Source organism: Trichosurus vulpecula, chromosome 5 (assembly GCF_011100635.1).
Source record: "Trichosurus vulpecula isolate mTriVul1 chromosome 5, mTriVul1.pri, whole genome shotgun sequence".
Classification (NCBI taxonomy): domain Eukaryota; kingdom Metazoa; phylum Chordata; class Mammalia; order Diprotodontia; family Phalangeridae; genus Trichosurus; species Trichosurus vulpecula.
The window spans coordinates 299718112-299732954 of NC_050577.1; the positions used below are offsets into that span (position 1 = coordinate 299718112).

Consider the following 14843-nt stretch of genomic DNA (forward strand, 5'->3'; position numbering starts at 1 on the left):
TTACCAAGTTTTCCTTTCTTCTGGCTTCTCCAGGACAGTTTTCAAGTATTTGAAGTCCTGACAAGTGAAAGAGGGACTAGCTTTGTTTTGCTTGGCCCCAGAGGGCAGAACCAGGCACCTAGGAAGTTGCAAGACGGCTAAGTTTGTCTTGGTGTCTGAAGGTAGAATGGGCAACCTTGAGCTCCCCCTCGTTGGAGGCTTCCCACAAAGGCTGTCATCTTATGGGGGATGACAAGAGAGGGGGTTCTATTTCAGACTTGGATTAGACTAGATGGCCCCTGAGCTCCCTGTGAGTCAACTTAACCTGCTGCCTGGAGTACCCTGGGGGAGAAGGGAGGGAGTGGTGCCCAGGATGGCAATGCTTGGGAAGGCTGGGTAGTCAGAGGATCTGAGGTCCCCTCATTCAGAACCTTCCCCAGGCAGGCCAGCTCCACACTCAACAGTTGGCCACTGGACTTGTCATGCCCCATGTGAGGGATGAGGACACCTTTTGGCTGGGGTCAAGGGGCTCAGTGATCAAGGTCTTGTGACAGGGCATTGATAGCTGAGCACTCCCCCACTAGGGCTGCATCCAGGGCAACACCTGCCCTTTCTCACATCTGCCGGATAGATTGGGCAACCCTTTGGCAGTGAGGGTGTCCAGAGTGGTGACTGGGATGGCAATCCAGAGATCTGGATGTGGATGGATGGATGGATGTGACTTCTAGCCCCACATCTTGCCTCTCCCTCTCTCTCCTACCCCTGCCCTTCCCAGTCCTAGACATGCAGCAGACCTATGACATGTGGCTGAAGAAACACAACCCTGGGAAGCCTGGGGAAGGCACTCAAGTCACGTCTCGGGAAGGAGAGAAGCAGATCCAGATGCCCACTGACTATGCGGACATCATGGTAATGACGCCTTCCCAGCCCCACTTTACAGCCTTTGTAGCTGTGACTTACATGGAGAGCTGGCATATTTGACTTGTAGGTGACCCCAAGCCAGGAGGGGCCCAGAATGTGTTGGAAAACACAAGTAGAAGAATTCAACAAGGTTCACTAGAATGGCAGCAAAGATAAAGTCCTGTACTTTGGGTTCCCAGCAAAACAAAACAAGAAACCAAAGGCAGCTGCGCAAATACAGACTAGGGGAAGTGGGACAAGAGAAAGACCTAACTTCTCAGTAACATGGTACCCCCCCAAACCCTAATTCAGTGATAGGGCACGAAGCAGGATAGGACTAATGCCCTCTGCCCTGGTCAGACCACACCTGGATGCCACATCTGGATGGAAAGCAATTGACAAGCTGGCCCTTATCCTCTGGATATGGTGAGGAATGTCAAAGTCTTTCTGCCTATGAAACAATAGAAGAAACTTACAGTGGTTAGACCGGCCAAGAACAGGTTTAGGGCAGAGGAATGCAAATACCTGGTGTTGGCTTTATCTTTCTTTCTGGGGGCAGAGCTAATGGGGGACAGTTACAAGGAGCCTTTTTCTGAGAGTAGAATTTCCTAAACATCAGAAATGTCCCGTGATGGAATGGGTTGTCTTCAGAGGCGATCAGTAACCTGTCCCTGGAGGTATTCAAGGTGTTTTGTAGAGGGGGTTCGCTCCTTAGGGTTAAGGTGTTGGGGTTGGCCTAGACATCTCTGAGGTCCTTCCCAGCTCTATCAGTTCTGGACTCCTCTCCCCTATCCCCACTTCTCTTTCTCTTTAAAAAATGTTTCATTTCATCGACTTTTCTTTTAAAAATATCATTGCTGTTCCTAATGAGTTCCCCCGCCAACATGAAAGTCCTTCCTTGTAACTATAAGTACGGTTCAGAAAAACAAATCAAGATGTTGGCCATATATGAAAACAGATGTCTCACTCTGCACTCGTAATTCACCACCCCTCAAACCTCTGAAGTCACAACTAGTTGTCACTAGGTCCCAATGAACACATACAATGAATCCCTTGAAATGGTCTTCTCTACTCAGATTCACTCCGTTCCGATTTCTAGTTTTGTAAAACATGGTCACTGCTTCCAGCTCAGTGGAAATGAGCAGGACAGAGCCCCATAATGCAACCGTTTCATGGAATTCATAGCTAGCACTCACTTGACATAGTTGAACTGCCGAGATCAGAGCTTTGAAGTCTTTTAATGGGATTTTCCTTGTCATTATCACGGGCGTCGTGTAAAGTGACCTGCTCTCCTTTCCCCCTACATCTCTTCCATCCCATTACCTGCTTCCTCCCACCAAAGTTCCTCTCCACGTAGTTGTTATGGGTTGGGATCCAGCAGGACAGATGCTCTTAGGATTGGAGTATGGGAGCTGGGGGCTGGGTTGTGAAAGAGGCCCAGGGTGGTTTGGGGGTGGGGGTGAGCACCTTTGTCACCTCTGCCTCAGGGGCCTCAGGGTGGAGAGGGAGACCTTTCAGGAACTGGCTTGGTGAAGGCTAGGAGGAAATCAGAGGGGGCCAGGTGGGCAGATCCTCAGCCTGGGAAGGAGAGCCGCAGAGATGGGCCTTGGAGCCCATGGGAGTGCTCAGAAGGCTCGCCCAGCACCCTCCCCCCCGCTCCCCACAGATGGGATTCCACTGCTGGCTTTGTGGCAAAAACAGCAACAGCAAGAAGCAGTGGCAGCAGCACATCCAGTCGGAGAAGCACAAAGAGAAGGTCTTCACATCAGATAGCGACTCCAGCTGTTGGACCTTCCGCTTCCCCATGGGCGAGTTCCGGCTGTGTGAAAGGTGCCGCTCCTGGAGTGGGTCGGGGGTGGGGGCTCAGAGCCCGTTGGGTTCCTCTGGCTCCTAGCTGGCAGCAGATGCCAGGAGGTGGCTGGGGCAAGGCAGGGCCCAGAGGACTTCCCTGAGGACAGCCGGCCTTGGCAATGGCATCCCAACTCTGGGGCACATCCCGCTATTGCTTTAGAGTTTGCAAAGTGCTTCCTTCATCATCATTTTCTCCTCCTCTTCCTTTTCTTTCTTCTCTTTCTCCCCTTCCTCCGAACCTTTTTCCTGTCTCCCTTTCTTCTTCCTCTCCTCCTTCATTGAGCACCAACTACGTGCCAGGCATTATGCAGGGCACTGATGATACAAGACAAAAACAGAACAGTCCCTGCCCTCAGGAAGTTTCCATTCTCCAGAGGGAAGAACAGTAACCCTGTGAGATAGGTGGGTGGTGCAAGTCTTATGGACTCCCTTCTTAAAGTACTGCACAAGAAATGGAGGTTCAGAGAAATCTAGCAATTTGCTTGTAATCATACAACTAGTGCCTGTGTGACCTTGGCAAATCACTGGCCTTCTCTGGGCCCTGGGTCCCTCGTATCTGGAAAAAGAGAGGGTCAGACTCAGGGTCCTTCCAGGGTTAAGTCCTACACTCCTTTTAAGTGTAGGAGGGAGGACCTGAATGAAGGTCTCCTCACCTGAAGGCCAAGGCCCTTTCTGCTACATATCAACTCTCTAGTCAGTTCAACAAGCAGAAATAAGCTCTTACTGTATGCTAGGACAGGTAGGTGGCTCAGTGGATAGAGCGCTGGGCCTGGAGTCAGGAAAACCTGAGTTCAAATCCAGCCTCTGACACTTACTAGCTGTGTGACCCTGGGCACACTTACCCCTGTTTGCCTCAGTTTCCTCATCTGTAAAATGATCTGGCAAACCACTCCAGTTTTCTTTGCCAAGAGAACCCCAAATGGGGTTATGAAGAGTTGGACATGACCGAAATGACTGAACAACAAAAGTGTTCTAGGCTCTAGAGATACAAAGACAAAAGGAAACAGTTCCTGCCCTCAAGGAGCTGCCATTCTACTGGGCCATTCTGGCTCCCACCTCCACTGAAATCCTCCTGCAGCGTGGCCTCATGGAGTAGAGGTGACCTTGGGCTCTTGAGGGCTATGGAAATGCTCAGTGCAGAGATGGTCATTGGCCACTGATTAATGATTTCTTTCAGCCACAACAACTCAAAAAAGCCATTCCCAGAGGCACAGGGAGGCCATGTCAGAGCAGGGCACAGCAGAACCTGCAATCTCTTGAAGTGTGAAGTTCATGTTTACAAAACACTTTCCCTCCTTCATCTTACCACACCCTCCCAACAACCCTGTGAGGTAGGCAGGGCAGGTGTGTTCATCCCTGTTTGACAGTTGGAGAGACTGAGACTCAGAGATGGCATGTGATTAGCCCAAGCTCACCCCACTAGTGAGTGTGCCCGCCAGAAGTGGAGTCCAGCTCTCCTGCCACCTTATCCAATGCCCTTCTCACTCTACAACTTTGCTGGATCTCCCACCTCCCGGCCCGGTGAAGCTTTGGGGTAATGAGAAGTCACAGCTGTTACTGCAGTCATGGAGCAATCCTGAAGGCCGGACAGCTGATCTGAGGAGTAGGAAGGCAGCAGCTGTGGCCAGGAAGAATCCCAAGATGGGCACCAGCTTCTCTCTTTCTCTGAGGCAGCTGATAACGAGCCTACAGAGGCATAATATGCCTGAACTTAGGGACTGGTGTTTCTGAACTGGTCCTCATGCCGCAGAGCCAAGTATACTGTCAGGAAGGAGAGTGAGAAAGAGGTTAGGTAGGAGCTCTCGGGGCGTCTAGTTCCTCAGATTGCTTTCCTTGGGTGGTTGTTTCCAGTGAAACATCTGTCCAGGAGACTCTACTGCAAGCTTCTGGAGGTCTTAGGGCACAGCAGATTTTACCAAAGGGTTGGGCAATGAAGCTTCAGTTTTCTTATCTGTAACAGGAAGGGGGAGGGGTGAACCAAATGGCTTCTGAGGTACCTTCCAGCTCCAGATTTATGAACCTTTGATCTTTGACAATGTCTGAATCCTTTCTTATTCTTGGGTGGGCTAATGCCCAAGGTTGAGCAGCCTGGGCAGTCCATGGGCCCTGGAGGGACAGCACTGAGTTTCTCATCCTCCCTGCTTCCACCCCCACATAGGTTCCAGAAAAAAAAGGCTTGCCCAGATGGGGAGAAGTGTCGCTGTGCCCACGGGCAGGAGGAGCTGACTGAGTGGCTGGATCGGCGGGAGGTGCTGAAGCAGAAGCTGGCCAAGGCTCGCAAGGACATGCTGCTCTGCCCAATGGATGACGATTTTGGCAAATACAACTTCCTATTGCAGGACAACGTATAGGGGGGCCCAGGGACGGGATTCTGGGGGTGGGACTTAGGGAGTGAGAAGAAAGACGGGAGGGTGAGATGGGATTTGAGTGGCCTCCCCCTTCCTAGAGCTGGCTCTTCTGGCCTCCTCAGCAGCCTCTTGGGTTCCTTTTTGTTAGCCATCCCTACCGCAGGGGCCAAAGGGCATGACTTCCTCCACTCTTTGACTCCTTGTAACTTTCGTGGCTTTCTTCCTTGTTCTCAAATGAGTGTCAGAAAAGCCAGGCTGGGGAAAGCACAAGGGGTGGCGGATTTGGGAAGTAGATCTCTGGACAAACCTTTTCTCTCCCTGCATCTGTAGGCACACCCACACACTCGGGGTCCCCCTTCATTCCCCTCTGTGTGGGGCAGCAGTATGCCCATATACATTCACATAATCAGAAGAAGAAAGATAATAATGATAGCTCACATTTCTATAGTGTTTTCTCAGAATGACCCTGGGAGGTAGATAGCTCAAGTATTATCACCCCCGTCTGTAAGATGGGGAAGCTGAGATTCAGAGAGGACAAAGTGGCTTGACCACAGTTACATGGCCAGTCAGTGTTTGGAGACAAGAGGGTGCACGTATGCACGTGCACACACACACACACACAAACACACACACACACACACACACACACACACACACACCCCAGATCGGTTAGACATGTCCCAGGTTATTATTGTCATTCTGTGGTATTAGATAGGTCTATTGTCTCCCAGAGTAGGGTGGAAAAGGGCAGGCAGACACTGTCTAGTGGCTTCAACCCAAAGTTTTGTGTTTTGTTTCCAAAAACCTGTGGTCACTGGCATCAGGGATCCCCTTGTGTTGTCCTCTTGGGGGTTTGGCTCAATTTGTTTTTCCCCATTACTCTGGGCTCCTAATCTCAGCCTTTCTCTCTGGGATGCAGGAGATGGGGACAGGGACACATTCTTCCCCAAGGCACAGCTGGAGACCTCAAAGAGCACAGATGCCCCGTTTAGCTTTAAACCCTAGACTTCCTTAATGAGCCATATGATGGAGCTCAGTATTTCCTTAAATGTCACTCCCCAGCTGCCAAAGGAGACCAGCTTCTCTGGTCTTTCCCTCAGTCCTTTGTCCTTTTGGCTGGAGACATCCTTCACACCTTTCTTGTAGCTCTCTGTTTCCCTTCTGTGCCCTACCTGGGATCCACACAGCTGTGGAACTTGTGGGTCTTCCAGCCCTGATCTTAACCTGATTCTCTTGTCCCCTTGTCTCTCTCCCTTCAGTAATCCAAGAGACTAATGGCAAATGGAGTATGGGGCAAGAGGGGTGGGCAATGATCCCAATCCAGGACATGTTGGGGGCCCCTCCAGGAACAGGACCATCCCTATTGAACCTGGATTGTCTATGCCCAGTAATCCCTATACTAGATCCCAAAGAGCCCACCAGCACCCCTAGTTATTAGCTAGACCTGGTTTAGGGAAGTGGGTGAGGAAGGAGTGAAGGGATGGGAAACCAACTGAGGGCAGGCTCATCCTCAGCAGCTCTTTCTTCCCAGTACATCTCCTTCCTAACCAGGGCCAGCTTTGCCCAGAGAGTTCAATGATATTTCGATGGATGTAGAATGGGAAGACAGACTGGTGTGTGTGGGTGGGGAGGGGTTACTTATACTAATACCAATGGAGCTGAAAGTCTGAATAACTCTTAGGCATGGGGACACAGCGCCTTCCATTCCTGCCCTCATCCACAACTCTGATATTGATTAAGAATAAGGACCCAGCTGAGCATAAATCAGGGGGCTGGGATGCTAGGGAGCACTATTCCTGCTACACCCCTGGGTCACTTCTGACAGAAATAGCTCCAGTTTCTCTAGCCCTGTCAAAATCTATGAAGTGCTCCCAATGAGGGAAGTAGAACATTTCACAGAGGGGGAAACTGAGGCTTGGAGAGGAGGAGTCACTTTCACCTAATCACACAGCTAGCAAACATGAAAGCTGGAACTCAAACCTGGGACTTTCCGCTTTGGCCCCACAGGCATCTCTGCTACCATCCTCAGGACCATGGACAGCAGCACCAGGACCTAGGGAGACTATTGCTCCCCCAAAGCCCTGAGTTCTGAACCCAGCTCTGCCAAACTTGTTGTGGGACCTTAAGTAAGTCACTTCACTGCTCTGGGCCTCAGTTTCTCCATCTGTAAACACGGGGATCGGCCTAGATGGCATCTCAGGTCCCTTCCTGCTTTAAATCTATGATTCTATAGTCCTAAGTAATTTCCCTTTTGGACTTCAGTTTCCTCAGAAATAGATGATCTCTGAGGTCCCTTGCAGCTCTGTGTCTATGATCCTGTAGTCTGAAGCCCCTTCCCTTTTCTGGACTCCACTTTCCCCATCTGTAAAATGAAGGGGTTGAATTAGGTAAGACCCTCACGTCCCTTTCAGCTCTAAAACTATGACCCTTCTGGCCAAAGGGAACTGCCCCCCACCACACACACGGAAGTAGTGCACAAGGGTCACCTAATTTGCACCTACTCCCCTAATTTGAAATGCCCTGGGTTCAGAATGGATAGGGAGAGCTTCACCTGACTGTTCTGGCCCCATTCCCCACCTTAGCCCACCAGACCTTCCACTACTTCAACCTTTAGCTGACACCTCAATATAGCATTTCTCTACGCCCACCTCCCTCCAGTCTTGTCCACCCCTGCCAGATTCAGGCACTAGTCCCCAGACATTCCAAAAAGCCCCACACCACTAAGGCTTTAAGGGAGAGGGGGAAGGGCAAACTTTCTCTTTCTGTCTCAGTCTGTGTGGAACCATATGGCTCATAGGAGGCCCTTGTTCCTTAGGCCTCTTGGAAGGCAATGTTATTAGAAACTGGAGAGGGTAGGGTCTTCCCTCTACCACCCATTCCTGGGACCCCTACCTTTTATTCTATGATCATGGCATGCACCCTGCCCTGTCCCCCTCCTCCCCAGTGAAGCAGGATGATGGGTCCTGGGGAAGAGAGAAGAATTAAAGAGTATTTGAATTGGGGGGACAAAAGCAGAAGTAGGGGCTCATGGGGAGGGATTGCTGTGAACATAGATACTTATTTTCCCTGATATGATAACCTGACATGTGGTATTACTGTCTCTTGTCACCAGCCTTGTTTCAGTGTGTATATATGTTGGCCCTGTGATGCATATATACACAAGTATTAAATATATCACTCTATATAATATTATATATGTGTGTGGTATCCAAGGAATTGCCTTGTAAGGAGGTTGAAGGATACAGGGCTTGGCCAGGAAATGCAGCAGGATCCCTGGGTTTGATTTGGCTTCCCTAGTTGGAAGCGGGGTGAATGGGGACTGCTCCCCCTTCACCTCAGATCAGCAAGGTGCCTGATGGTATAGGAAGGTAAGGTTGGAGGCCATTGAACAAGCAAGATCTGGATGGTGATGCCTGGCTTTGGCCAGTGTCTTCCTTCCCCACTCAACTTGAGGGAGGCAGAAAGAGAGGGCCAGGCCCAGTGAAGAAACTGTGCTCTTAGCCGAAGGGGCAGGGGCCAATTTAACTGGGGCTGCCTAGCTTCTGAAACCTACAGGTCCAATTCTGCCTGTCCCATTCAGAGTAGTGATGCTGTCCATGGGGGCTGTGGGAAGAGGCCCTGATTAGGAGGCAGAGGATTTGAGTTTGAATCCTGGCTCAACTATTTATTACATGTGGCTAATAACACAGTCTCCCTGGGCCAGTCTCCTTGTCTGTCAAATGAAGGCATTGGCCTAGATGGCCTCAGAGATGTCTCCCAGCTCTAGACCTATGATCATGCATGAGAAGAAAAAAATTAAGACAAAGGAGGCCATGTCCTCCTTGAGCCAGGGAGCCCTCTTCCCTGGGGTGGACACAGATCCGAGAGAAAGAGATTGGAGAAGAAAGGACTCCAAAGAGAGGGAAGTAAGTGGGTAATTTGAAGGGTGATGGAAAGGATTGCAATGGTCTTCAGTTTTAGATGCTGAAATCCAAGCTCAGGGTTGGGACCAAAACCACCAGGCTGCCCATGGACAGGTGAGGGTGAGACCAAGGGGAGATGCATGTATACAGACACCTGTGTGGATATATGTCTATATACATGCACACATGTGTGTAGTCACACACTCTTCCCCCCGCCCCCACATTGGGATAAGCCTTCATAGATGGCGGGGGGTGGGGGGGGAGCCGGGGGAAAATGTGTTGAAAATGAATGAAGAAGAGGGGGAATGTTGCATTTCACAGCCAGGTAATGATGGGGTTAATAGTCCTTTACAATGTCTGCGTATTAAAAATTTTAAGAATACCACACTTTAATATTAAATATTCATAAGGCCCTAGTATCTGGATAATATTGTAGATGTTTTAATAACAATTTTTTGGTCCTTCTTAAAAATAAAGCAGAAGAAACTTGCATCTTTTAGCCTTTGTACTAGAAAATAAAAGTGCACTTTAACCCTGGTCCCCGTAGTGTGTTTGTGTGCCCGCCAGCTCGGGAAGCCCAGGGGTCATGGTCTGAATGCTGAGTCCCTTAGAGGCCCCCCCTCCTCTCCTGGCTTGGTCACCTCTTGGGGGTAAAGGTGGGTCAAGGATGGTCCCTCCCAGGGCAAAGGGCCCTGGGAGGCCGAGGAACACTGTAAACAAGGCCACACTCTGCTGAGGTTCATTGGCATGTGTGCTCAACAAACATTTCAACAGCCCTGTATAAAGTCCCTACTGTGTGCCAAGCCTTGAGCTAGGCACTAGGGATGATTCATTACACAGGATCTGAGTTGGAAGGGAACTTAGAGGGTATCTTGTCCCACCCAACACCTGAATAACAACCCCCTCAATGGCCTGCTTGAAGAGTGGGCACCCAATCTCTGCTTGAAGACCTCCAGTGATTGGGAGGCACACTACCCACTGAGGCATCTTATTCCACTTTGAGGTAGAACTAATTGTCAAGAAGTTTTCTTTGCCATTCCATTCAGTGTACGGCTTCTCCCTCTGGGGCCAAGAAGAACAAGACCACCCCTCTTCCATGTGGCAGCCTTTGAGGCCTGGAAGAAGCCAGTCCTGTGCTCCTCTAAATCCTCTCTTCTCCAGGCTAAATATTCTCACTTCCTTCTCCTTATTCTCATGGGGGGGGGGTGGTCTCCAGTGCCCTCACCACCCTGTCTGGCCACTGCTGCCGTGTTCCACCTGCTCATCGTTCAGCCTAAAATGTGGGCCTTCTGCTGCACATGGCCTTTCCCAAGGGCCTTCTCTCTCTTGCTCTGGACATGGTGCCTGATGCTGCCCCAGGTTCTGCTTTTTCTGGCTGCTTTGCCATACCAGGGACACACATGAAGCTTCCAGAGAACTTAGTGGATCCTCCTGACATGGGGGCTTTTCGCCATGGGTGCATGTGGACATCCCCTGAAAACATCCTTCCATCATTTTCATAGAAAAGCTACCCAAAGGAGGCCTTATGAGAATGCAAGCACGTGCTAGGCACCAGGCACCTTGCTGGACACCAGGGAGAGGGCTTACAGGTAGGGGTTAGGTGCAGGTGAGTGAACTCACTTTGCTCCAAGTCCTTAAATTCCACTGAGAAATCGCCTTTGGGCCCTGAGTAAAGCACTTCCTCCCTCTGGGAATTGGGTTTACCCTTGGTAAAAAGGTGAGGTTGGGCTAGATGGTCTCTTTAGCTCCTTTCCAACTCTGCCATCCCCTGTTCTGAGGCCCCTCCCAGCCCTGACATTCCCTGTTCTAAGAGCCCTTCCAGCTCTGACATGCCCTGTTCTGAGGCCTCTCCCAGCCCTGACATTCCCTGTTCTAAGAGCCCTCCCAGCTCTGCCATCCCCTGTTCTGAGGGCCCTCCCAGTCCTGACATTCCCTGTTCTAAGAGCCCTTCCAGCTCTGACATGCCCTGTTCTAAGGCCCCTCCCAGCCCTGACATTCTCTATTCTAAGGCCCCTTCCAGCTTTCATAGGTTGTCATTATACCTTGTGCTTCTCTCCAATGAAAGCCACGCATTCCACAGAAAGGGGATGGAAGGATCAAGTAAGAGTTTTTCAGGCTGGGGGAGCCACGGGCATCTTGTAGCTGCTGCCTGCAAAGGAAAGGAGTTAGTAGATAGAGAGTGATTAGAAATAACTGGAAGAGCAGGATGACTAAGGAGCAATTGGCTGGAGGTGATGGGAAGGGAATGGGCTGGCCTGTGCGGGCAGAAGGTATCTGAGTGATATGAGATCAGGAAGAGGGGCCACGAGGGAGCTCACGGTGAATGGCCTCAATTTCTGTAAAAAAAGGAAGCAAGGTTCTCAGCCGAGGGGATGAGAGAAGGGGGAGCCGTGGATGGTTTGAAGGGAGGAATGGATGAAAAGGTTTGGAAGAGGCGCTGTGGAGAGCAAGACAGTGAGCTGATAAGAGAGATGAAGAAGGATTGCTGAGCAGCAGTGAGGGCCCAGGTGAGGCTGTATATCATCACTTCGTACTGTACCCCATCAGAAGAGCTTCATGATTCCCCCCACCTTCGTTCAACAGCAGGTGGGGGATGGTGGGAGTGATCCCAGGCTGAGGCTTGGCAAGATGGAATCAGCCAAATGATCACGGGGCTAGGGACTCAAGAGGAGAGGACATTGTGGAGTTGTACTGTCACTAAGGGGTCAAAAGAAGAGAGTGGTCAGAGCAAGGAAGATGACCTTGGAGAGAACTGAGGGGTCCAGGGATTGGAGGCCATGGTGGGGTTGAAAGTAGGACCTGATGAGGGAATGCAGAGGGAAAGGTGGAAAGCCAATGCTTTATGGTCTGATAAGAGGATCTGGGAATTCTTGAACATAGAGATGGCTCATTCCTGAGTGATGGCAATATTCAGCATGAGACCATCTTTGTATGTGGCTGGGATGGGGTCAAGGAAAGTGAGGAGGCTGAGGAACTGAGTGGTTAGGGTGTTTGAGGGAGAGTCAATAAGAATGTTGACGTCTCCTAGTATGAGGCCAGGAGTTGGAGAGGAGAGAAAAATGGCGAGCCAAGTCCTGAACTCACTGAGGAAGGAAGGGGAGTGAGCTGAGGGTATGTAGACAAGAGCTACCAGGATTCTGATTGGGTTGTAAAGATGAATAGCACGGACCTCAATGGGGAAGGTTACTGAGTGATGGAGGTGGGGAGGAGTGGGGAGTAGCAGAGGGAGCAGCTAATTTCTTTATCTCTTCTAAACAATCTGTTTTGTTCTCTATCATCTTCATTTAGAAATCTATCCCTCCCCTCCCCAGAGAACTCTCTTGTAACAAGGAATAACAAAGAGAAGGGAAAAGAAGTTCAGCAAAATTAACGGACCTGAGAGTAAATGCTGTGCTCCTCACTCATGACCCCCCACCTCTGCCAAGAAGTCAGTAATGTCTGTCTCCTCCTCTCTCCTCTGAGTCTGATCCTTAGAGTCACACAGTGTCCTCTCTCTCTCTCCCTCTCCTCTCTCCTCTCTCTCCTCTCTCTCCTTCCCTCTCTCTCTCTCTCTCTCTCTCTCTCTCTCTCTCTCTCTCTCTCTCTCTCCCCTTTCTCCTCTCTCTCTCTCCCTCCCTCTCTCTGTCTCTCTCTTCCCTCTGTCTCCTCTCTTTGTCTCCTCTCTCTGTCTCCTCTCTCTCCCCCCTCCCTCCTTCTCTCTCTCCCTCTCTCCCCGCCCTTTTTGTCCCCCCCCTCTCTCCCTCTCTCTCTCTCTGTCTCCTCTCTCTCTCCACCCCCTCTCTCTCCCTCTCCTCTCTCTCTCTCCCTCTCCTCTCTCCTCTCTCTCTCTCCCTCTCTCTCTCTCTCCTTTCTCCTCTCCCTCTTCTCTCTCTCTCTCTCTCTCTCCTCTCTCTCCCTCTCCTCTCTCTCTCTCGTCTCTCTCTCTCTCTCTCTCTCTCTCCTCTCTCTCCTCTCTCTCTCCCTCCCTCTGTCTCTCTCTTCCCTCTGTCTCCTCTCTTTGTCTCCTCTCTCTGTCTCCTCTCTCTCCCCCCTCCCTCCTTCTCTCTCTCCCTCTCTCCCCCCCTCTTTCTGTCTCCCTCTCTCTCTCCCTCTCCTCTCTCCTCTCTCTCTCCCTCTCTCTCTCCCCTCTCCTCTCTCTCTCTCTCCCTCTCTCTCTCTCCTCCCTCCTCTCTCTCTCCCTCCCTCTCTCTCTCTTCCCTCTGTCTCCTCTCTCTGTCTCCTCTCTCTCCCCCCTCCCTCCCTCTCTCTCTCTCTCCCTCCTTTCTCTCTCCTTCTCTCTCCGCCCCCCCCCCCTCTCTTTCTGTCTGTCTGTCTGTCTTACCATTTTCATTGTTATAGTCTTCTGGTTTGCTTCTCTGGCTGGCTGCTAACATTTTTCCAATACCTTTAAGGTTGCTATGATATATGTTTTTAAAGAACTTTATACAAATCATATTCTTTCCAGCCTTTAGACTTACAAAGCACTTTTCCCAAAACCCTCCAAAAGGGAAGTACAGGGATAATATCCCCCTTTTACAGATGAGGAAACCGAGGTTCTGAAATTTTAAATGACATGGTCATATAGCCAATAAGTCGGGGTTCAAAGTCAGGTCTCTCCTGCCCTTGTCCCGTGCCTTTTCTACTCTTTAGTCACCACCACTCCATATCTTGAGAGTCAGTGGCCTCCTCCCTACTCATCATATTTAGTAACTCCCTTTCCCCAGAGGAATCTGTGGCTCACTCACTCTTGAGTTCAGGTAACAGTACTAACACACACACACACACACACAGCCTCAAAGACCAGGGGAGTTGGAATTACCTATGAAGAAGCACCAACCCCTGCACAAGATGGAAATTTAGGTACTAGGTACACCCTATGTCTTAGTCATAACTGTAGTGGAGTGACAGGAATTTTGCCCTGGGATGCTGAATTTGGAGCACCCTTAAGGTGCCTATGGTTCTTCCACAGTGTTAGAAACAATAGAGCTTAGCAGCTAATCATTGGTTAACACAGTTAGCAACCAGATGACTGCAGTGAGCTCCCCCCAGTTCCTGCCCTGCTGCCCAGCCCATCCAACGACAGTCTCCCAGCAGCAGCCTTGGGTGTCTGCCTCACTCCTACAGGATGGCATCTGCCCTTCCATCCCCAGATGAGGGCACCCAGGGTACACAGCCTGTGCTGCCTGCCTGCCCCCGCCACAAAATTTCAAGTAGTGGCTCTGAGCATCATACGCTCTGGTCAGAAGGACCACAAAGTCAGTAAGCTCCTCTCCCTGGCTGTTGGTCTGTGCTTAGAAAGCCTACAAAACTCGGATGTGCTGTTCTCTCCTGCTCACAGAGAGGCTCCTGCAGCTGCCAGACAGCCCTGAGGGGAGAAGTTGCCAACAAATGCCAAACCAACCTCCAGGATAATGGTGATGATTGTGGGACACAGGACGTAGGATGAGGCAACATGCCTCCAGTGGATACTGCTCTCTCCCAGGGATCCCCTTTGCTCCCCAGTACCATGATACTCCATGTAGGTAGACAGGGCAGTGGCCAAAATGTTCTCCCCACTTTGCAGATGGGGAGACTGAGGTGCAGAGTCAGACAACTGACTAGACCCTGGTCACATGGGCACTGAGAGGATTTCTTCAAGCCACTTTGGGTCCTGGGGTAAGATGGGAGTGGGGAGGTCCTCCCCGTTCCAGCTCTAGCATCCTATCCATGACTCCATCCCAAGCAGTGTGGGGGCTGCCCAGTTGGCTCCATGTTTATATCAGTGACTTTGATGGGGCCATACACGGAACGTGGGATTGCCAACATTGGAGGACAGAGTCAGCCCCCAGCACATATCATGAGAGGCAGAGATGGTGGCATTCAATAGGAAAATGTGTCAAGTCCT

The 14843-nt window shown here is 50.7% G+C and overlaps 1 protein-coding gene across 1 annotated transcript in view; it reads left to right on the top strand.

Moving 5' to 3' along the window:
• ZC3H7B (zinc finger CCCH-type containing 7B) overlaps window positions 1–9517 on the top strand; it is a gene marked incomplete at its 5' end in the record, with an annotated part of 42232 nt that extends 32715 nt beyond the window's left edge. Inside the window, 3 exon segments of the mRNA XM_036759105.1 lie at window positions 755–888; window positions 2546–2709; window positions 4889–9517. Of these exon segments, the coding sequence (XP_036615000.1) occupies window positions 755–888; window positions 2546–2709; window positions 4889–5081 (491 nt within the window).
• Window positions 9518–14843: the final 5326 nt, after the last annotated feature.